The following is a 24,807-nucleotide window of genomic DNA, read 5'->3' as shown; positions in this document are numbered from 1 at the left end:
TCCAAGTATTCAATAAATACTAGTACTCCCATTATGCAGGTCTCAAAAAAAAAAAAAATCACATAATTCAAGTTATTGCAAATAAATATCTAGCTATAACTTTATAAATATTTAAATAAAATTCTGCTAAGTATAGGTTAGCCTTCTAAATGTACAATTAAACTAACAAATCCATTGCCTATAAGTCAGAAAAACAGTTCAGAAAGGTTTATTTTCAGAAAGTTAGACACCTACAGATTGCTTTTGGGCAAACTCAAAGCACACTACACCCTACCTACTCCCCAATGCTCTGTGCTAGCTATGCTTCTTTGGTTAGTTAATGAGTTATAGACTTAAAACAGCTTGGTTTTTTGTTTTTTTTTTTTTTTTAATTTTTAAAATCCAGATACAACAGTATCTCAGTGTGAAAACGTGCATATGCTCTCAGATTGCAAAGGTTTCAGAAATCAGTAAACCCTCCTCAAATCCCTTCTGTTCTTAAGAAAGGCATGCCGTCTTCCCTCTCTCTAGAATAATGCTTTTCAGCCTGAAGAGCTTCAGACAAGAATCCTTCCTTCTCCTGTTCAAGGGCTAAGGAAAGACAGCTAAAAATGCAAATTTCTATTTCCTTTACAGCAACCAGCGCACAAAGAGTTCTATCCTGCTACTGAAAAACATAAGGGAACCGTCAAGTGAAAGCAGGGAAGAGCATGTCACTGCTCTATGGACAGGAGTTACTGTTCCTTAGCATAGTAGATACATTGTTTTCCAGAGCTGTATGACATCCTATTCAAAAGCAAAGAGCACACATTCCTGTTCTTTCCTTTAAACTAATCCTTATTAACAAATATTGACAGGTGCACCTGAAATATTAAAACTGGGTTACACGTAACACTCACCACATTGCTGGAGTTTTATTTGGCCTATTTGGTCCCTTCCTGTGCAATCTGCTGCTTATGTTTTTTGGAGAAATTCCTCAAGGAAGTAACCGATAACATCACCTGAACATTTCCACTACTGGCATTCACGGAATCCGAAGCATTATCGTGCAGGCTAAACCCCAATTCAGGTATTACTACCAACACATCTCAATCATTTCAGTCATGCATTCCCCGTTCTACACTAAGCGATGCTGCGAGCCGCCGTTCCAAGCATACATCTTACCTCACGTTGTATTTCAGTGGCGAAATGACTAAAGGTAATTTTTCAAAGATTTTGCCACATTAAGTGTTATAGGTAAAACATTCAATATTAACAGCGAATGCCAATTTAAGGGTAGTACGAGATTGTTTTGACTAGCAAGTAGCACAGCTTCTGCAGTTATGGCATGCTGGCATAGATTCACAGTTCACAATGCTTAGCAAGCCCTTTGCGTTAACTCTGAAATTTCTTTAATGCCTTGCTCTGATGCAATAAATAAAACAAAACGTTGATATCCCTGTCATTGCCAATAGAAGGAAAACACTATTTTTATTTGGCTGATGTAAGTGGAATTTTTTCTTTTCCACTTACATCATTAAAAAAAATATCTCAGAGCACTCTTACAGATTCTCCTTGTCAATCCACCACTAAAACGTAGAAAAGAGGATGAGGTACGTCGGTAAACATTTTAAACCGCTTCTCTCTTAAAAACGTGTTCACTAGCACAAAACAGAAGCGAGAAAGTGCGTAATGTGGGGGAAAAAAAACCTGTACATTTTTACCACTTGCCATTCTACAGGTAAGGGACTACCGATGTGTTTTTGTATAAATGTGTACCTTTACAAGTGTAACACGTGGGTAAGTCGTCACTCTACATTAATATCTATTGTGAATAGGTCCCCTGAAAACAAGACAGCTTTTTTTGTTTGTAAGTTCTGGCATTTCTTTTTTTGGTGTTTCTGCCTATATGCAAATACTTCAACAAGTGAAGTGTTCTTAACAGTCTAACTGATCAAAGTTCTAATTGCACCTAGGTTTCTTTGTGAAGTTGGTTTTTTTTTTTGGTTTAAGTCAGAAGAACAGCATGCTTTTATATTTACCTATTGCACAATTAATTACTTTTTCATTATGTTTCCTATTAAAGTGATTCCACTACTAGACTGAATAGCTCCAGAGAACCCATTTTGGTCTGTTGGCTCAAGGACTCCCAGAACAAAACAGTAAAAATAATAAAAAACAATCTCTAAGTAAGCCATTACATAGAAATGTACTGAAAAAGCCTTGGAGAGTTCATGAGTAAACAACACTTATTTAAAAAACACCTCTGTAATCAAGTACAGTACAGTATACAGATGATATACCATAATAGCTCCAGATGGAGCTGTTACAGACAACAATAATGCATTTAAAATGTTTATTATGGGCTTTTTTTTTTCCTTTTTTTTTTTTTTTTTTCAAGTTGTGATTAAAAAAAACCTCAGAGGATACCTAAAGCATAAAAACTACTTTAAGGGTTCTACCAAAAAGTTGATCTGTAATCAATAAAAATAAAAAGAATGGACATTACATCTGAGCAAGCACTCCATCATAACTCTACTCTTAGTAGCAGGTTAGTGCAGCAACCTCCAGCCTGTGTTCACAGAGTTAGTGTATCTATTGGAAAACTACAGGCTACCCTGATGAAGGTTGGAGTATCAACACAGATTTCCAGCTTTCACTCTGAATTTCTCCCTTTCTGTACTTAGGTGAGAATGTTAACATTCATACAACAGTTTTATATAAGCAACAGAATTATAATATACTTTAATAACAGATTTCTGTTATTAAAACAGCCCTCAAAATATAAAAATATTTGATATTGTGAAAGTGTCTTTCAATCATACTTCAATCTTCACAGTTTTAATAAGGAATACATAATTAGAACCATCACTTCAGAACTACGATGTGTATTCAGCTGACTTCATGTAAATAGACAGTTAAAAACATATTTACCAATATTAAATATAGTCAAATTGCAAAAACATACAATCTGACAATGTTGTCATGTGCTCTTTTAAAGAGTGCATAGGATATACTTCTGCAGCAGTCAATACAGTAAATTTTTTTGATGCAATCCCAGTCAAAGCTGTAAACATTCCTAATTGCAGTTTCTTGGAAACTTTTTGTTCCTTTCAAGTTTTTATTAGCAAGTTGCACTGGGCATTCCCCGCTTTTTTTTTTTGTTTGTTTTTTTGTTTTTTAAATCAGTTACAGACAGTATCATCATCCACCTTTAACCCCTCTGGCTGGTCAAAACTACTCATAAGCATTTCTTCAATAGGTTCAGGGTAGTAATCCTTTCCTTGCAGCGCACAATGACACCTTCCACATGCCATTGTTAGCAAGGCCCCCAACGCATGATCTTGAGAAGCAGGTTGATGAGGAAGTCTGCTATGCCTTAATGGGATTTCCTGCAGGTTTGGGATCATAACCATATAGGAAAGTAGCTGCTATTACAAGGACGGCTCCGAAGAAAAAGACGCTGAATAGAATAGAGATGGGGTGGGGGGAAAAAAAAAAGCTCATTTTAGTTGATGCAATTTTATTTACGTAATACAATTAAAGAAAGGAAATTTTTCCTGTGGGAACACACAAAGATAAACTATATTCATCCGATTTATGAAGAACAAAATAATTTGAGCATATGTATTATAGAAGGATGCAGGAAGAAATCAAAATAAGAAACTTACAGCCAAAAGTATTGTATCATACTGACCTATTCTGAAAATGAAAGTTATAGTTTCATGGAATAATTGTCAAAACTTATCAAATCAATCTTTTTTTTTCTTTTTTCTCTTGCCTAAAGCTCTGTGCGAAATGCAAGCAGAAGCTAAAGAAATGCAACTACCGTGGTTACCCAGCCACTTTCAACATCTTACAAGCATCACGTTGTCAGAGTTGTGTTCACTTTGAAGTCCAAAACTTATGTCAAAACAAATTACTGCTGCCCAAGAACCAGTTTGCAAATCAGTATAATCTGATTTTTGGCAGATACATAAAGATTTATGTAAGGAAAAGATAATACAGGCATCTTTTGTATTGTGACATATGGGCCTTTCAAGTTGTTTTTATAGTTACAAGTCTGAAACAAAATATCCAAAGCCAACAGACAATCAGTACACATTTTAGAAAGAGAACCTTGTCATAAAGACATGACAATGTTGACAATTTGATCTTCTGTACCAAATGCTAAAAAAACTGTGGCGCATGTCAGGATAATCCTTCAGAGAATACAGTTAGCCTATTTCTGGACACGATCCACTGTAACACATTCAAGCACTTAAGTACTTTACATCTATTATCCCAATCAAAAGTGTTTGTTGAAGTGACAGAAACAATTATGCAGTTTCAGTTCAAATAAATTCAGTTGGCATAAGCAAGGTACTAAAGATTGATTAAGTCAAGTTAATCAAGTTCTATTAAATGAGATGGCTTCAAGTTCAACATGCTGCTAGTTAGCTCCATCTCGTTTAATTATTTACCACTGTTTCCATTTTCACCATGTTTGCAGAAGCCAGTAAGTTACTTATTAATTTTCCATTTCAGCATACAGAAATTCTTAAACCACTTCATAAATTTGTTTTAATAGGACAAGTACAGGGCTACTCATAATTCAAGTTCAATGTCCTCCACTTCTTAAGCCTAAACAGTTGTTACACTTCCTTTTTTTTGAGCGTTTAAGCAAAGTCCTGCTAATATTGCAAATACTGCTTTTAGATTAAAAGATGTTTCTTTGTATCAGATACAATTTTCATATCTGATACAATTTTTATATATAATTGTATTCAATTCAATAAATTGAAGAATATAAAAATATTCTTCAAAATATTTTTACGCTATAAGTACGTGTAACATATGTGAGGAGCGTAGGTTGATTCTAAGCAAAATCCTATTAATGTATCTGAAAGCTGGAATTTCACTTCTACAGTCCATACATACATTAACGTGCACTGCCAAGACAAGCTCTGTTCAGAACAAAACCTGCAGCGCACAGCACTACTAAGATCCGATTCACAGAACATGACGACACAGTGCGCTGCGCCTAGAAGCACACAGCAAGCATTTTTCTCTCACCCTTGGATGAGCGCTTTCACTAATAAATATTGCCTTTGGGCTTCTGGGTGTCCTGAAGCAACTAATTGCTGCAGCGCAACTTTCACATGTGTGTGACTGCCGCTAGCTCTTTTAGAGAATGTTTTGAGACTGGTTGAAAACCGGTATAGAAAGGTTACCACTGCTATCATGGTTCAGCCATAACTCCTCCTGCAGTGCGATGGCTCGTGGAAGCCCTGTCCAGGAGGAGGCTGAGGAGGAGGCAGGAGGCCAGTCCCGTGCCAGGACACTGCCCCGGAGCCAGCCGTGTGCAGACTGGCTGCTGTGGGGCACTGCTGGGCACGGGGAGGGAAAGAAGAGAAAGGGGCAGCGAACTAAAACAGCCTGCCAGGTTTGTGTCAGTGGTTTGTCAAAGGCCAAGACATGAGATTCAGTTATTCCTCACCTGTGTGTGTGTGTATGTACACCTCACAGAAAACTTAATCTTGCCCAACTATACTGAAAAAATGGTATGTTATGAAACTAAACTTTTATCTGCAAGCTCTATCTAAACATTCTGAAAGTGCTGCTTGGAATGTTGGGGTTTTTTAATTTACTTTTGCAGTTTCACCTGGTAAGCATTACGTTTTCAACTTTTTTTTTTTTTTTAATTCCAGCATACCTGCAAAGTAATTCTTACCTTGTAGGGACAAAATCTTGCAGCCAGAAATAGGAGATCAATGTTGACAGTATAATAGAGAGAGAAGTTGCGAATCCCTTTAAAATGTTGTCCGCATATTTTATAACAGCAGCAATTACCAGCCCTCCAAGTGCCTGAAAAATATTGAGGTTTGGATTTGCAATCTGGTCATTCCACTGAGGGCGTCTATTTTAACAACATGCTTTTACTTTAGGAAAAGCTTTTGTCTATGTTTAGGAGCATTGCATTTATTTTCTGTTATGGATGTTACTGTTGAACATAAATAATATTGGAGTTATTGTTCTTTCCTCATTAAAGAATTTGCTGATCATATTACCATTATTAAATTAGTGGCAACACTTGTACTATACATTTTTAGCCACAGGAGGAAGGACACATATATAATTTTTTTTTTAACATTGCAAAAGAAATAACGCTTGCACGCTTTTATGTTGCACAATACTTAGTCATATACTTTCTATATACTTTGCAGATTTTTATTTAGAGGTTTACTCTGATAGCGATAGATCTCACTTTTGACTATAGAATTCTCAGTAGCTTCAATGACACCCATTAGTCTCCCCAGTCATTTACAGAAGAGTAAATCCCAAGTGCCTTCACAGAAACACGTGATACAAGGTATCTCACCTGCAGAACAACAACTACCCAAGTAAGTTTATTGTATCCTTGAAAAAATCCATTCTTTGACAGTTGTTCTCCATCATAAATGTATACACCCATCAGTCCAAATATGCTACCAAAAAATCCTGAAAGTACAAGATTGATTTAAAAACTTCAGGTGAAAAACATGCAAACAGGTTCCTTGTCCTCAAGGACTGCTCACATATTTCTGATTTTAAAATAGGACTACCGCTTGCAATACCATCATGTTCAAATGCAAATCAGTTCAGAAAGATTTCTCTTTTAAAAGTCCTTTTCCACACTTATAACAAGTTTTGTCTGTTTCTGTTAGGATATTCGTACATACTGATCTTCCATTGCTTTCTACTGGGATGGGGTGATTTTTGTTTATGGCCTACAGCAAAGTTCACTTAAACACAATTTCAGTTCTCCTGAAACTAATCGTGACCGAAGGCTGAAGTCACACTATAACCTGGAGAGGAAAACAGGGACAACATTCAGTGGAGGAACTGGTCTCTGACATAGCAACAGCAGAACTTGGCAGTTCACCAATTCAGACAAGGATCTTAGAAGTGGGATTCTTCTGAACCAGTCTCAATTCCAATGAATGTTTACTAGTAGAGAATTAATGTCAGAAGAAAATGACATGAGATTAACGAGTTCGGGATTTGGTGAGTATAGTGTTCTTCTATGGAACGGGAAACTTTTCCTCATCCCCTTCAGGCATGGAAGTAATGCAAGCACCTCCTCTGTGACTGATGCAGGCTCCAGTCCTGAGCAGGAAAGGGGGAAACATTTTTTCCATTCCTTTTCTATGAAAAGATTACCTGTATTTTCACCACATTTCTTTGCATCTGAAAAGAGTGGCATCGTTTTGAACAAAATAAAACCTTCTGTTTGACAAGAAAGAATTCTTTTTGTAGACACGATTAAAAAATCAGGTTTCATTCAGATTAAACCAATTACTTCTATTTTCCAATTGATCTGCTAAAATAAATACAATCAACTATTCATACATCCCTAATATGATACTAGTATGCATTTAAAACTGATTTTTCAACAATTATGCAAATATATTTTCCAATTTTTTCTACAGTTCTAATAATTCTCTATGGATATGATGATGAAAATCAGGTTGGATACACATTTTTTGTTGTCTGTGTTTTAAGAAAAGCTCTATTTCAAAGCTCTTGATTATGACTGACTTGCTCCTGAATGATACAATGTCTTAAGTGGGCAACTATCTTGCACTTGCAGAAAGGATACAGTAATGTATTTTTGAAATTGTGATGTTTTAAATATTTTCCAAAAGCTGTATCAGAAAACATGAAAAAAAAAAACCCTTCATTTTTGAACTGAAAACATACTCTACTGATTTTTTGTATAGAGGCAAATTAAGCTCACTGACAATAAATAAATATATGAGTAAATCAGGTGATTAGATTCTCACTACTGTTATCAGACATTTATGTCTTCATATAGCACAGTCCTAGTCATTCATTACCTTGGAACAGTTTGTGTTTAGATGCAGGCTATACTGATCTCACTGTTTTCACAAAGCAATTACTGGAATATTCAATATACGATCAAGCCAACTATCAAACCAGCAAACTCATTTGTTTTCATACATTCTTTTGCACAATGTAGAAAAATCTCAAGAATGTTTTGGAAGCGATCACTGATTTTTCAAAAATTATGAATGTTTTAATTGGAAATTGTTTCAGATATCTGCATCGTTGCCCACCAAAGTGCTTCTAGTATGGAAATTGAGAGTAATAATAATCAGCTTTCCTTCGCAATGGATTTTACATTGTAGCTCTAACCAGAGTGCCAAATCCTACCTTAAATTTTGGATCCAGCCCCAGCTACCCACCATTCTCTGCCTCCAAAATTCCCCAACATAACCTTTCCTGTTGTATCCCCTTCACCTTGTTCAAGAAAACCTAGTTTTAATATACACAATTTCAACAAATACTAGCAGATAGTAAGTACAGGGTTTGATCCCCTTCTCTATCCTCAAGTTTCAAAACATTATGGACATGTAAAAATACTAAAATACAACCAAATGCAGTTCTGCATTTTTAAGTGAAACCATTTCTAATTAAAACACACCAACAGGAAAAGAAAGGAAAAAACATTGCTTGTCTTCAGACATTTTTGACCATACCAATTTTTGACCAACTATCTAATTACAAAAAAACAACATCTCTTTTTTTATGGGACTTCATTACATTCTACCAGACTCAGTCCACAGCGCCGAAATCATCCTCATGACTTAATTCTACAGTACTGTAGATTTGATCAAGAATCTGTTCTAAGGTGCTGGGAAGTTCAAATTCTGTTGAAAGCATTTATTGAAATATGCAATAAATAATTATTGTCTACATGTGAAGACTAGAAGGATCCCTTTAGAGAAAGAAGGGCAACTCCAACAATAAGTTTTGTTTCTGTTGCAAAACTGGAACAGAAAGATATTGCTGATGTCCATTTCCAACCCTATAAACTGGACAAGACTGCTTTGAAGCAAGGGAAAACTCATTCAGGAAAATGGATCAACTCTGTCACCATCAATATCTAGGGTCTAGAAGACCCAGAACTACTTTGGAAATAGAAGGTATTCTCTTACTGATAAGTGCGTAATAGGTAAGGGCATTATCATAGTTAAGATGAACTGGTTTTTGTGTATGCCCCTCTCCAGTGGTTATACAGACAACTAAAACAAACTGACCTTTGTACTGAAATAATAATAATTAATTATCTCAACTTTATTCACGAACAAAGCAGGTTTTTTTTGTATTAAAAGTGCCAACCAATAAAAACTGCCTATCCAGACACAGGAGAAAAAAAAAGTTAATTTTAAAACATCTCAAGACATTGACTTAGAAACATATTTTGTTTTAAGGTTCCTATATTTTCTAAAAAAAGAGGGGGGAAAAAAGGAAAAGGGAATACCTTTTTCATTTATCAGATCTTATGAATTAGCGCAAAAGACAGTAATTTGTAAACACAGGGGATACACAGAATCCTGCATAAGGTAACACTCTTTAGAAAATCCTAAATACCAATTCAACCGACAGATTGTGTACAAACTTAACAGAGACTGTTTAAGTTAAATCAAGAACTAGGCTGAGATCAGAAAGCAACTGCTAAAATTCTACCTAGCAGATTTCTGCTCTTGGTTTTAGAAGTACATTTATGCAGAATACTAAAACATTGGTGATATTTTTTTATTTTTTTATATATATTTTGCATTTTTATCTTAATTCTTCAAAACGTAGTGTCTCTAAGAGATGACTAATATTAAACTTACCAAGCTGAATGTTTCTGATCCACACAGACTGCTTAGTTTCCTTTAAAATTTTCTCAAAATAAACCCCAGCAAATCCACTAGAAAAGCACGCTATCAGAACTGCGACCAGGCCTACAAACTGAGATCCTGCTGAATGTTCCTTAGCAGCTGTTGCTTGAGAGTCTGAAGGCCACTGGATGTAAAAACAGTTATACAAAATTCACCGATAAAATCAAGTCATGAACATCTATAAAATGCACATTTGTTTTCTAGCAACAGTATGTTACTACACAATTACATGCTTGTAAAGTTTTCTATTTTGCACCATAAATACTTTTAAAAGACTGCAAATATTCTTGCTACATACTTGTAAGGATTAAAATTGTGCCTGAACTGGGAGGATACCTATCAACTTAAGCAGGTCCAGGATTTATTTTTTATAAGCTGGAACTGTTTCTGAATCCCAGCATGACTTATCATGGCCATTCACAGTTACCGACTTTTTACACCTGACAGTTAGTTACAAGTACAAGCACAGTTAGAAAACCACTTACACCAACACCAGCTGTCTTTAAGACGGGGTTAATTTTCTTTTGCATGTGCCCCTCTTCAGTGATTATGCAGACAACTAAAACAAGCTGAAATTTATGAAGCTAAATCCTGCAATATATCTAATGCTAACAAAATAAATGCAATGCGATAGACAAAAGCATACTGACGAGTCTGTTAATTACTGCCAGAATGTTTTGCTCTCATTTTTAATTATTAAAATTCTACAAAACCTAAAATCCTTACGTTAAAAAAAAAATATATTTCTAAGATGTACTCAAATCTGCTAAAAATTCTTAGAATAATCTCTTATCCCATGATCCTAACTTCTGAAAACTACAAACCCCTGTACCTGCACTATTTAGAACAGAGGCCAAGTTTGCCTCCTGAAAAAGTTTAAGTAAATTTGCCATGCTGCAACCATACCACAAGACAAGCAGCAGGACTGTGGTGGCACAGAACACCTACGGATCCCTGATGTCTGAAGAAGTGTGCTGATAAATACTGCTATCGCTGTTATTTGCAGGTTGCTCCACATGCCCTGTCACATTCTACAGTAGAGCACTGGGGCACAAAAGACGTGTCATCTTCTGCCTTTGAACCATTTCTGGTGTCCTCTAGCCCTGGCCAGTTGTGATTCATAGTTCCTGACCATATGCTGGTGCTCGTGTACAGCTGGTACAATCTGAAAGCTGTAAAATCAGTATAGAAATCCATGTTCCTTGAGTAAACACATTAAACAAATACAAACTACCTGTTAAATATTTACCTGCACAAATGCCACTCCTGTCATCAATATTACTAATGAAAGCCACTGGTACACACCCAGTTTCTTGCTCAACATGGACACAGAAAACAACGCTGTTGTAAGAATTTTCAGTTGATATGTAACCTAGAAGAACCCAGAAACAGTTACTACCACATAATTTATAGGGTTTATTTGAAACTCACAGAGAAATTCAAATGCACAGTACCTGGTATGTGGCTGCATCTAGGTTTGACAATGCTACATACAGCAAGTTATTTTGAAGAGTATATATTCCTGAAGGAATAGCAAGTTTAAGAGTTTCCATGGGCTTATTAAGGATTTCATCATGTAGCACTCTGTTCAGAGTCCGTAAATTGCACTCTACCCAAAGAAACAATAAAAGAAATAGACATTCACTAAAAGGAGAGTAGGGAAGAAAAAAAAAAAAAAAAAAGAGAAAAGGAGGAGATAGCAATGTTCTGTTCTTAAAGACTGTTGCCCCCTTTTTACAGCTATCACTGCTACCAATCAAGACCTTCATGAGCCTCATATATGCAAGGAAAAAAAGGCTGCAAAGTGTCTTCCTATAGCCTGGAATATCAGAAATAGAACAATTATTCAAAATAATTTAGGTAAAATTTATCGAAAGACATCAATATTTGAAGATGACATATTAAAGAGCATCACCTAAAAAGTGCACATTTAGAGCCTACAGAGTCATCAATATTTATGATATACAATGACATTTTTAAGCCGTTGAAGATCAAACCTATATGTCAAGGAACTGGATAAATTCAGTATAAAATTTACAAAATCAGAACTAAAGTAAATCTGATTATACTTTTTTGAGCTTAAAACTGTGCTTCTTCCTGTAATAATGAAACTGATTCCTCACTTCTACATCTGCTGTTTATTATAGTCTTCTAAATTATCATTCATGCTTTGAACACTTAAAAGCTTTTCATTTTTTCCTACTTCTACATATAAATTCATTAAAATGCCTGAGCAAACACAAGCTTCAGGCTGTTAGTAGAAAATTTGTCCTTGCATTCCTCAGTATCCCCATTCTTTAAAGAGAACTCTCTTCAACAAATGCACAATATCTTGTATCATGTGTTGAGGAGTGAAGTATGATTAGGTCCTTCCAAGACTATTTCTTACATGAGGAGAAGGAAAAAGCTTTGTTGTATGCCTGTACTCACATGGCTGCTTTGCAGTTGCCACTACAATACAGCATATTGATTAGGAAAATTACTTGGTGCAAGATTTGACACATACTGCTGTCTTTGTAGACCAATAGAACGCAGGCCAAAATCTTCAGAAGTTCAGCAATAACTACTGCAGTAGAGGATAAGTAACGAGGTCCTTCTTCTTTCAGTGTCCGAGAATAACGCATGGTCAAGACTAAACTTGTGGTTTGGAAAACCAGGATGCCCAGGGAAAGGTATTTTAAATTGGTAGACATTTCTTGACTTTTCTGAAACAGAAAAAAAAACCAAACAACTTCGAAACCCAGGCTTAGAAGGTGATATTGCAGGTAGATGTTTCACTTGGGAATCAGCATATTAAAAAAAGTTATGCAGGGAGTTCAGCCAATGGAAAACGACAAACCTAATCCAATATTTAGAATGAAAAAGGAGATTAACACTTGAAAAATGTTTTTCAAATACATGATTACAAACAGGGAGGCATATCAGAATATTAGGAGAAATGATAACTAATAGAGAAATGAAGTATATCTTATCTGTAATAATAATAAAGGACTACCAACTGGCAATTAGCTTTCCGATAACTGGTTTCACGGAAGAAATCTCCCAAGTTAAACCAATGATGTATTTCCTTATGCATGAGAAGGCTCAGAAGGTATTTTCAAAGCAAAAAAGCCCCACGCTGTGGTACTGCAGAATGCCCACTACCCTGGCTGCAATGAGCTATTCCCAGCATGAGGAGATCTTCCTGTTCTTCCACCTGTCCAAAGTTTTTCAGGTTACAGTCTCTGCCTTGCCAGCTGACACAGCTCCAGCACAAGACAGGCTGATGGTTGGGCTGCTGTAAATGAAAATGAGATGCGTGCCTGACACTGAAGGAAAAGGAGAGTTGTCGGAAAGCAGGGTGGGATAGGAAGACATGGGATGGAGGAGCTGCAGGGGGGACAGCACTAAACATGTCCTGCTGATTATCCTGCTCAGAAAAAAATTAGTTGAATACAGATGACTAGGTGACTGCACCTACTTCCTCATGCCGCACTGACTCTCACAAACCTCACTGTAAAGGTGTATCATCCTCATCCCTACCATGAAATTTCACCAGGCTTTGCCTTTTGTCACTAATTAAAGCATTAATTCAGTGTAGGAGACTAACAGAGAAAGCAATTCTCATTTTGCAAGCAAAATACATTACAAGGAAATTTAAAAATGCATCACTGCTATTATACATCCATATGCACAGAAATTAATGCTTTCTATAAAAAAATAACAACTACTGCCTTCACTGCCCATGTATTAAAAAAAAAGCAGTGTTCTACAATGCCAAAATAAAATCAAATCAGTAATTAAAAGTTAACAAGTACGTCTTCAAGTGAAAGAAAACCAGTAACAAGTCTAGACAACAGAGCGGTTCTCACTTTTAGAAGTCTAGAGATGGCATAAGCAGTCTATGCTTATGGATACATATGCCACAGCTGCCCCTATGCATATTTTACACCTACAGGCACACGATTTTTGACGCATTAACTACCTAGTTTTGTACACAGTGCTGAAGGATGTGCTGCTACCTCTAAATATTTGCAGCTCAAACTGAAGCTGTTTCCTGCTGACTGCATTTCTCTCACCCAAGATGCATTTCATAACACCTTTCATTACTATTTTTTCAGGGATCTGGAGAGCTGTGCTATTCAAACATTTTTGACTTGTCTTTATCTTGCCTCTAAGCGTTAATAGATTTTTTTTTTTTTCCGGTCAAGTATACAAAGTCAAATTAATACCTATATGGCATGGATTCTTCAGAGACATTGCAGTAACCTGCAAACAAGTATGAATTGCCAACAGCCACAGAGAGATGAAGTACATACTTGTATCCTACAAAACAAAATTGTTTACCTCAAGATTCATATGGCTGTAAAAATATCTGTAAAAGCATATTGGCAAAGGAGGAAGAAAAAGATATCAGGAGTCAGAAACTGAGGAAGAAATACACAAGGATTCCTTTAAGGAATCTTAACAGAAGAATCTTTTGAATGACCTATGATCTCATTTAACTTGCTGAAGAAACAAATAATAAAGATGCAACTGCACTTTATTTATATAAATCAGACAAACGTAAAGAACAAAGCAGAAGAAAGCTGCAGACCACATTCAAGATTTGCTAATTTTTTCCACAGGTTCTGGTGGAATAATAACCCTTCACATAAGGATGTTAACTGTGGAATTACGCATCCCCAACAACAAAATGGAGAAGATCGGTTTGTCAAAGAGGAACAAATTTGAACAATAGATTTGCTACAGGTGAGAACAAAGAGTAGAAACAGAAGAACAGTTCCCATGTAGGGATGAAGAGGGGACATGCAAGGTCAGAGATCATACTCTCTGGAGAAATACCACCAGCATAGACAAGATAGAGGGAGCAGAAGGCAAAGAAAAAAAACCTAATCCACTGAGAGAAAATACAAAACTGAACAACATAGAAAGGTCTGCCTAGGTACTGGAAAAAACTAATATTTCAAAATGCACATTCATGTAAGCCAACTTGCACAAACCATTTCTTCCACCTTTTCCATCTACCTCATTTTTTAGTATGGAGACCTGACAATCTGAAAACACAAAGAGCAATCTATTGCTAAAATGAACAACACTAAATTTCATGCAAGCACACTTACAGATAAATAAGTTTTTAAACTTTCTGGTTTTCAGTTTTCAAAACGCTTCTGAACAAAATACAGATAATGGGAACACAACATCTCTCCTGAACTTGAACCCAAATTTCTGCATTCTGGGAGCCTGTGAAGTGACAAAGGTTTTACAAACATTCAAAATTCCTTAACCTTTAAAATAGGGCACAATATCAGAAAATAACATTCACATTAATTTCTTGCTGAAGTACAACCATCTATTTACTAAGCAGCTTAAACTGTAATTTTAAAAGTAAATCACCAATACCTTGTTTATGAGCAAGTATCAAAGCATTCAGCATGAAAACATACCAACAAGCACAAGACTTTAATAAGCCCATCAGCAAAGCCAGAAGGAATACATACCACAATATTATCTTGAACTACAGTCTTGTTTTCATTAGTAATCATGGTAAAAAAAGGGAACTTTCCCCCAAAAATGTGTCTCAAAAATACGCAGGAAACATTTATTTACCATAATTCACTAAAGCAGTTTCAGAGTTTCCAAAATTCACACAAAATGGACTTCAAGTATCCAGTGTGATAGCCAAAATAAGGATATTTGTTAAAAGTTGTCCTGTCAGCGGTCAGCAAGACAGGCTTGTAGAGAACAAGTGTGTAAAGTTTCGTGGTGTACTTACAAATAGTTGGTTCACGGAGCAGGAACTAGAGTCCTGAAACTATGTATGCCAACAAAATAACCACCCTCTGCTGAGCACACACAGTATCTTATCACCTCTTCTGGCCCCTCTTCCTTCCTTTTAAGAGAACTGCATACCAGTTCATACAACTGTGCAAACTGGGGGATGGATCCGGAAAAGGAGCCAAATACTGAACTTCACACAGTTGAACTGTCTTCAGCTGCAGTTTCACAGCAGGTTTCGATTTACAGATTACTACCAGAGGTGTAATCAGTCTCCTCTAGCCATAAGTTCCTGCTACCCTCATGGCAATAGACCGTGCAGTCACATACTAAATGAACAACTGTCTTCAGTAACAGCCCGCACTTTGATCATCTTAAACCCATAATGAAACGAAAGTTCCCAATGCATTTCCTCTACAGAGTTACCATCAGGCTTAAAATTTTTTTACTGAGCTTTGGACAGACTACTCAGTACTCTGCAGGATGGGTCTGTTCCAAAAGCCTGATTCAGGTTTGCTAATTCAGACTGGAATTGTGAGTGGTCACATTAACTTGGTGACTTTTGAACTGTATCTTCCAGTGAGAGGTGCTAAGTGCCTGCAAGTCGGTGACTGTAATGTAGCCTAGCACATCCGTTACCTCTGTGACTAGGCTCATTGTTCTTTCGTTTGTCTAGGAAAGAAAGTAAATAATTTCTATGGAGTTTATCCAGTATACCATGTAGACACACCCTACAGCCAGCAATATGGAAGGCAGGGGAAGAGGTTAAAGCCAGGTCTGTACATTAAGTCAACATGCAGTAAGCCAAGACGGTATTTATGGTCATGTAACATTCAACTTAAGTACACACAGGTAGGTAACATGCAGATGGCTACAATGTGAAGAGTTGTTCCCCTAAAAAGTAGAAATGAAGAGGACACTGGAAAGGTTTTACAGACTCAGAAAACAAAACAAACAATCTATACAGGGAATAATACCTTCAGCTCAAAGCATCATACTCTGCAAAGTCTGCAAAATAAAAATAATCTGCTTCCTTCTTTGAACAGACAAAGTGGGAAATCACTTATTTCCATTTCATAATATTCATTCAGACAAAATGAACAATTTGTTGATTTTCATCTTCCTTAGTAATTAATCCACCACAGGCTAAAATTTCATACTTTACATTTTACTTTTATATCAGCCCCACACTTTCCCTCTTAAAATACTGGTAAATTCTAACGTTTGCAGATGAACTACATTAGGTCAAAGGGAACATAATCAATTTAACTTAATGAACAGCAGATGTACCACATATATTTATTTTCCTCTACCCATTTTTAACAAAACTCACTAATATTAATCAGGATTTGCTACATGAGCAACAAGATGATGATTACAGGACTTTTCTTAACCTTAAGATTTTGTCTTTTAAAGATCTGATGGTATAAACTTCTGAGCTTCTCAGCTGCTAAATATCTACAGTTACAGAATCTTGTGCAAAACTAAGGATTAGTTTATTAATTTATTCTATTCTTGAGTTTGCAAGAGGTCTCAAAATCTGACAGGATTACTTTGCTTTGAGGTATCTAAAACACTAAAAAAAAAAGAGAGGTCTAGAATGAAAAGTGACTTATTTATTTAAAAATACTCCTTAGTTAAAATCAAGAGACTAGAGACTGTCTTGACACCATTTTCCAAAGATGGTTGGAGTTATAGTGCACATTATGGAGATCCTTCCAGCAAGCATGGCCTAACCATCTGCAAGAACAAAAGAGCAGGGGCAATTCCACAGATCCAGGCACTCCCAAAATTTCACACCATGCTGACACAAATATATTAAGATAAAGTGAGCACTAAACTGTTAAGATTCCACTTCATCTAGCATCAAGTATCTAATTGTTTAGCATGTTTTAGATTCATTGAAGTTTTCAGGGTGGGGTGTCCTACATTTTCACATATTATTTTATAAGTAAGAAAGATGATAGTTCATGCACAAATGATTCAAATTTCATTTATTTGACTATGCATTTCTCCTGCCTCAATTATACTGAAAGTTCTTTCAGTATCCCAAACTATCCAGTAATCTGCATTATATTTCATTAATTCAGCCTGAATTACTAAGAAAGCTTTTCTTACAGTCACTGCAGCTGGTTTACTTTTTATTATATTCATTAAATTTAATTTTAATGACATTTCTGAAACTTCAAAAGAATATTCGAGAAAACTTGAAAAAAAGAAATCAGCATCCAAAAAACCCTAAGCACCCAACACTATCTCAAAAAGTAGCTAACACAACAACAACAAAAACCCGGTTAACAATGAATCTCAGTAATTCACATCACAAAAAGGCAGGTTAAATTCACAGATGAAAATAACAACACACTCTCTGTAAAATGTCTGAGAACTCCACAGTAAAAGTCACGCATGCAATTAGCACCAAGTAACAGATGTGACAGGCTACATTATAGTCAATGAGTTGCAGGTACTTAGCTCCTCTCACTGTAAGACACGATTAAGTAGTCACTTAAAACAGTTTTGAGGTACCTATGGTCACGATGTGATGTCTATAAATCAACGTCCATGTCCCACTTACCACTGGCACAACTTCAGAACAAGTCCACTCAGATAAAATGAGAGAAACAAGTGACAGAGGGAAGATAAAATTTACCACTGGTTTAGGCTCCCATCCTACAATTTACACCTCACTGGCACAGCCTAGGATTCTACACAGGCACAAAAGCAAAGGCCTTCCTAGGTGATGGCCTGGGGATGCACCACATCAAAAATAAATACATGAAGAGTAACAGAAAATGGTGAAACGAGGCCCTTCCGACAGGCTACAGGGTTAATGCTTGTATTAATTTCTGCCCATTTAGCAAAAAACTTGACATAAAAGTAACTTCTACTGGCAACCATTTCTTTACTCCTCCCTACTCTGTCACAGGGAAAGTTAAATTTCAAATAAAATTAATTACTATTATGCTTCCAATCTTCCACAGTGATGGCATTATGTGAATTGCATTCCTTCCAGCCTAGCTGTGAAATTCTTTCACTTTTGACGGTCTTTTAAAGTAAAAAGCCAAGGTACAGGAGTTATTGCTATTGCTAGCTTTTATTCCATTTTATGAATAATGAGTTTAGGACTGCTTAACCAAACAAAAGGCACTTGAACATTAGTTAAAATACAAAGCCAAACAGAAACAGACAACCGGCTTCTTAAAACTGCAAAAGGCAGTTTGTGGGACAGTACACCAAGTTCTGTGTCTGGGATCTGCCAGAAAATAAACACTGACTGAGGCTGCCTTAGAGAAGGAAAAACAGAGTGCAAAGTAAAGTACACTATTTCATTCCAGTGGAACACATTGGACACTTCCTGGGCATGTGCTTTGAAATCAGGATGGCAGATTAAAGAAACAGGATTGTGGTTTTTTATGTGTATAGAAATGTGAATCCAGTGCTAACACTACACCTATACAAATACAATAAGCTAGCAACAGAGAGGAAAAGCACAATTGGAAGGTGGAGTGAGAGCTAGCTCACAGAACCTGAAGTACCTATTTTTATAACAACTCCTTCTAAGCTTTCACATGTACGCTGCCCTCTTTCCTGAGCTGGCTAACACACAAGTAACATGATCCTTCTATAACACAACTACATTCCTCAGGGGAAAGTTCTGTTCCGTAAATCTTCTTTATATTGGACTAAATGTAGCCTTCTTTTTACCAAAAGCAGTATCTAATACAACAAATAGTTTATGTATAGAAATAAATGGATGGAAGGAAATTCATACAGTTCAACAAGGCCAAGTGCAAGGTCTTGGACATGGGCCAGGGCAATATCCAATACCAATACAGACTGGGAGATGAATGGATTGAGAGCAGCCCTGCTGAGAAGGTCTTGGGGTACTGGTGGATGAAAAATTGGACAGGAGTTGGCAATGTGCACTTGCAGCCCAGAAAGCCAACCATATCCTGGGCTGCATCAAAAGAAACATGGCCAGCAGGTCCAGGGAGGCAATTCTCCCCCTTTACTCTGCTCTCATGGGACTCCCCACCTGGAGTACCACATCCAGATCTGGGGCCCCCAGTACAAGACAGACATGGCCATGTTAAAATGGGTCCTGAGGAGGGCCATAAAAATGATCAGAGGCATGGAGCACCTCTCCTGTGAAGAAAGGCTGAGAGAGTTGGGGTTGTTCAGACTGGAGAAAAGGTGGCTCCAGGGACACCTTATTGAGGCCTATTCAATACATAAAGAGAGCTTTTAAGAAAGAGAGAGACTTTTTACCAGGGTCTGTAGTATCAGGACAAGTGGCAATGGTTTTAAACTAAAAAAGGGTAGATTTTGATTGGATGTAAGGAAGAAATCGTCTATGATGAGGGTAGGGAGACACTGGAACAGGCTGCCCAGAGCAGTTAGGGAAGCTCTGTTAGCGTTAAAAGTCAGGTTGGTCAGGGCTTTGAGCAACCTGACCTAGCAAATGCATACCCTGCCCATGGCAGGGGGGTTGGAACTAGATGATCTCTAACGGTCCCTTCCAACTCAGAACATTCTATGATTCTATGATAAATATTCCTGACAGTACTGAGGGTGAGCAGGCCTTTCCAAATCTAGGGCTGCTGAACTGGGTTATGAACAGGATTCTAAGTACATACAAATATTTTAACTGCCAAATTCAGACTGCTATCATTTAACAATGCATTTCTTTCTCCCCCCCCCCCCCCCCCCCCAGTATGTAATCCTTCATGTTTGTGTATTTTTTTTTGTTATAAACATTTCTAATAATTTTAAATCTTGTATTTCTCACTTTAAAATGTCACTATTAATGTCTTCCATCTTCCTCATACTTGATACAGGTTTCCTCTTTGTTCCCTCTCATAAGCTACCTATACTTGTCAGCTGTTCCTCCCCAAGTACATGGCACTTCCCAAATAAACCACTGCAAATCACTTAATTTTAAAACTTATCTTGCTCTTCCTTTTGCTTTTCAGTTTGTTACTCACTCTTCCTGCTGGATACAAAAAGTATTAAGTACCGTTTGGAAAAAATAAGTAATGTTTTTCTTAGAGCTTGTATTCTTCTTCAGAAGCACATTAAAAGCAAATCCTCTAGCACAGTTTTTTCCTTACTCTTCCAGGAGAAACTGAGTAACAAAGATTTTTTCAAGTGAAGCTTTCCTTTGGGCAATATTTCCAATTTCTCCATTTACATTTAAAAAATTCTTAACTGGTGAAAAATAAAAACATCACTGCATTCAAAGAATATTTTCATAACAAGGATATCACGCACAACACAGTAGAAAACTGGTGGACCTTGCTGCTGCAACATCATCTAGCTCCATACCCCGACCCTACCTTGGTGTGCTGTCTTTGGCTAGGATAGAGCTAATTTTCTTCGTAGTAGCTGGTATGGGGCTACCTTTTGGATTTGTGCTGAAAACAGTGTTAATAATACAGAGATGGTTTAGTTACTGCTGAACAGTGCTTACAGTCAAGGCTTCTCCTGCTTCTCACACCACCCCACCAGCGAGTAGGCTGGGGGTGCACAAGAATTTGGGAGGGGACACAACCGGGACAACTGACCCCAACTGACCAAAGGGGTACTGCATACCGTATAATGTCATGCTCAGAATATACAGCTGGGGGAAGGAGGGGATATTCGGAATTATGGCATTTTGTCTTCCCAATTAACTGTTAGGCATGATGGAGCCCTGCTTTTCTGGATATGGCTGCCGATGGGAAATAGTGAATTAATTCCTTGGTTTGCTTTGCTTGCATGCGTGGCTTTTACTTTACCTATGAAACTGTCTTTATCTCAACCCATGAGTTTTCTTACTTTTACCCTTCTGATTCTCAATCTCATCCCACCAGGGAAGAGTAAGCAAGCAGCTGCGTGGGGCTTAAGTTGATGGCTGGGGTTAATCCACAACGTTTGGCCTTTTTAAAATCATGCAGAGGCTTTTCAGCACTGTGAAGTACACTTATGCACAGAGCAGTTACACATTAAACTGTAACTGCTAGAGACCAACCAATGATTTCTTCTCAGCTTTGCTCCAGACACCTAGTTTTTTGCCAGGGATAGTGGAGGCTTTATCAGTCATTCATTAGTCTATCACCCAACCAGGAAATTCCACCAAGTCTAACACAGGCAATGCAATTACCTATTAACTAACATCTAATTTCAGAGAATGCTATAAACCGCTTGGGACTCGGGTAAGATTTTCTTACAGGTTGACAGAAAACCTAGCAGAAAGGGAATGTAACACTGCTGACTTTCTTTTATGACCTCATAAAGGTTGTGTGTTTGTTTTCTTTTGTGGGGGGGGAAAAAATCACCATTCTAATCTATGTATCAGACAGAAGCTGGGCACGGTGAGTCTTAAATGTGAAATTTGTGGCTAAATAGCCTTTAAGCCCATCCCACCCCCTTCACACCAACCCTAAGAACCTAAAGATAAGATTTCTTTGACTGATGAGAATTTGGTTTGATTAACGTTAAAGAAATCACATACTGAGTATGAATATTCAGTGTTCAGGAAATTCAGGCCCTCACTGAGCTAAATCTAACACCAGTATTTCTTGTAAGATGAAGCTTTCAACTACGTACACAGTAGCGCAATAGTTTTATATTGACATAACAGCCCCTAAGCCAAACTCTGCTTGCCAGCATAGAAATTTGACACAACCTGCCCTAACTGCCTCTCTCTTTTTCAAATAGTACATACACTGCATTCATTGTATAGATCACTGTATAGAAAGATCCTAGTAGTCACATTCAGATTCTGTGAGCAAGGAGGTATTTGGTTCTCAGTTTTCATTCAAATGCCCATACCTCTTCAAGCACACAGGAGTGCCACGCCATGAACTGAAGCACTGCCCAAATGCAACTCCTGCAGATTATCAAGCTGATGAAGGAGCTTAAGGTACTTAAAGACTGAACATTGAACACAGCTGGGGTTCAGCTACAGCTTTCACTTCACACTATTTATGAATCAATTCTGGGTGCTCGAGACAATGCAACCACCCCAGTCAAGGTGACCTAGTTTGAGTAGAGTAACACAAACTAGGTACTACAGTGAAAATAAAGCTGTAGACACTTGTTGCAGAAAGCTAGTAACTACCAATAAAACAGCTGAAGAGCGTACTGAAGGGGTATGAATATAAGACAAGAATGTTCAAAAATTCAATGGGAAAATCCTGAACTCCTAACCGTCTTACATTATTATGCTAGATTCTAAGAGGTATAGATCTTAGTCTCTCCTCCCCTCCAGGGACACCCTCTATTGATGTGATCCAGCTGTGCAGCCTCCTAAGTTCCAATGAAAGCACTGCCCCTGTGCGAGCAGCATGCACACGAGTATAAACTGAAGTAACTGATGAAGAATAAGCCCAGGTGGCAAACAATTCAAGAATAAGGGAGGAATAACTCCATATCTAGCAAGCCTATCCCAAAGATCAAGTATGTGTTGCTCTCACATAACACTCCCAAATCTGGAAATGTTTTAAGCAGACACATGTGATTTGATTTCCCTAGGTACCTGGTTCAGATGATCCCAGGCTTTTTCTTGTTACGACAAACAGCAGCATAACTAGCATAAGGAATCAGGCTGTGTAGGCAGCCTGTAGGATTGTTAAAGACAGAGTCACTTCTAACAATACATTGCTCTAGATAAAGCAAATTTGTACTTACTACCACCACAGCCTTTCCCAAAACCAGTATTTTTGCTACGCATTCTACTTCTACAAACTGGAATGTCATGCATTCCAAACCATTGGATCCTTATCTCCCAGAACTGTAATTTTCAAAGCTCTCTCAGCACCTGACCACATGCAAGGAAATCATAAGCTACAGTTTCTAAAGGAAGAGGTTATTGTAAATCAGTTTACCCACAACTATCACACCTCTCTCAAACTCACCCTGCAGCCTCTAAAGAAATCTAATGTTGCTTATTCTTTTACGAAAGAAAACCACACATCACAGACCTAGAGTCTACTCTAGCAAATTATTTACACAGCAACATTTTTTGTGGGGTAGGTCCTGCCTTAACAGAGGAGTTGAACAGGTCAGGCTCAGCTCAGTCCACAAAGTGTTCAGATGAGTCAAGCGCAGTGCCTATGGAGACAGGCAACCCCACGGATTTTGGGAGCAGCAGTCCATCACCTCACGTTCATTCCAAAACCCCTTCTGTCAGTCTGCACAAACATTCTTTGAGAAGCAAGGGTTACCTTTGATCCCAGCCCTCCTGTGTAGAGGCCACAATGACAGACAAGCTTCCTGCTATGGTGCTCACTCAGTTTTTGACAGGTCCATTGCATATGTCCTTTATGTTCCAAATAACATATCCCCCCGTTGCAGAAAGCAGTCTCAGTCCTCTCCACACAATCCACTCAAAAATCTTTTCTCTGGTATCCCAGTCTTCCTCACTCTAATTTAAAATATAGTTTATAGGGTTCAATAAAATGAAACAACTTGGAGCACCTTTTGGTCTTTATCTTTTACTTTCCAGTCTATTTCACAACACGTACTACCTTACTACATTCACCACCTCTGCACCTTGTGGTTTTCTGACTTAATCCATAAGCTTTGCGCTGCTAGAGCATTTCTCATTTCAAAAACGCTGTACGGAACCGTGACGCCATGAAAACACGTATAAAGTGTGCATTTCTGCTAACTTCACGTGCAGCACTACACCAGGTACAGCACCTCCCCAGCAGGGCGCCGGCCGCTCCGGCGCTGAGGAGAAACCCAGCGAGTGAGTCACAACCTTCGCAGCAATGACACAGCCGCTCGCCAGCTCCGAACCCCTTCCCAACTTCAGAGCTGCCCCCCGCCCCGTACCCGCGCCCCTCCCTCTGCCCCAGGCCGCTCCACTCACGGGCATTCCCCTCAGCATCCCCTCAGCCCCGCACCGCCCTCCCCCAGCCCGCTCGCACAGACTCGCCTCCCTCCACGCCCGCCAACCCCAGACGTCTCCCCCTCCCACACCAAAGGCCTCGTCCCTCGCCCACAGCCCCGGCCCCGCTCCTCCCGCTGCCGGCCCGGGCCTCCCACCTGCAGCACCCGGCCGGCGGCCCAGCTCGCCCCTCACTGCCGGCTCGGCTCCCACCAGCCACCCGCTGTTTCCGGGTGCCGCGGTCCCGTCCCGCAAAGGCTCCGGCTGCAGCCGCGGCCCCGCCCGCTCCGTTCCCAGGGCCGCGGCGACCGGCGCGCCCCGCCCGTCACGGGCCCGGGCCAGCGGCAGCCTGGCGCTCCGGCAGCGGGCGGGCCGCCTCTCATAGGGGGGGTGGGCAGGGCTGCGGGGCCGGGAACGGCGGCGCGGGGCGGGCAGGGCCCGCGGGGCGGGTACGTGCGGACGGGGGCCCTTCTGGAGGGGGGAGGCACCCGGCCCGCCGCCCCC

At 38.6% G+C, this 24,807-nt stretch overlaps 1 protein-coding gene across 3 annotated transcripts; it reads right to left on the bottom strand.

Moving 5' to 3' along the window:
* Positions 1-342: 342 nt before the first annotated feature.
* SLC35A3 (solute carrier family 35 member A3) lies at positions 343-24,578 on the bottom strand. 3 transcript variants are annotated; one of them, XM_037404705.1, is made up of 8 exons: positions 24,462-24,578; positions 12,178-12,376; positions 11,126-11,280; positions 10,921-11,043; positions 9,624-9,795; positions 6,320-6,438; positions 5,672-5,805; positions 343-3,421 (listed from the first exon to the last, which is right to left on the bottom strand). In XM_037404705.1, the coding sequence occupies exons 2-8, from the start codon at positions 12,362-12,364 to the stop codon at positions 3,331-3,333; spliced, it is 981 nt and encodes a 326-aa protein (XP_037260602.1). In that variant the 5' UTR covers positions 12,365-12,376; positions 24,462-24,578; the 3' UTR covers positions 343-3,330. The 3 variants fall into 3 exon arrangements, with proteins under 3 accessions (XP_037260602.1, XP_037260603.1, XP_037260604.1); XM_037404706.1 differs by lacking the exons at positions 6,320-6,438; positions 24,462-24,578; XM_037404707.1 differs by lacking the exons at positions 343-3,421; positions 5,672-5,805; positions 6,320-6,438; positions 24,462-24,578 and adding an exon at positions 6,446-6,785.
* Between the last annotated feature and the right edge of the window lie 229 nt (positions 24,579-24,807).

The sequence above is a fragment of the Falco rusticolus genome, chromosome 11 (assembly GCF_015220075.1).
Source record: "Falco rusticolus isolate bFalRus1 chromosome 11, bFalRus1.pri, whole genome shotgun sequence".
In the NCBI taxonomy this organism is placed as follows: domain Eukaryota; kingdom Metazoa; phylum Chordata; class Aves; order Falconiformes; family Falconidae; genus Falco; species Falco rusticolus.
The sequence above is the reverse complement of the archived record's forward strand: the minus strand, read 5'-3'. Positions and strand labels throughout refer to the sequence as shown.

Excerpts from the sequence above, each read along its gene's own strand:
- SLC35A3 (XM_037404705.1), bottom strand. The coding sequence starts at position 12,364 with ATGTCTACCAATTTAAAATACCTTTCCCTGGGCATCCTGGTTTTCCAA. Across the intron at positions 11,281-12,177 it reads ATTGGTCTACAAAGACAGCA|AGTGCAATTTACGGACTCTG; the intron begins GTATGTGTCAAA and ends TTCTTTGGGTAG. Across the intron at positions 6,439-9,623 it reads GATCAGAAACATTCAGCTTG|GATTTTTTGGTAGCATATTT; the intron begins GTAAGTTTAATA and ends TTGTACTTTCAG.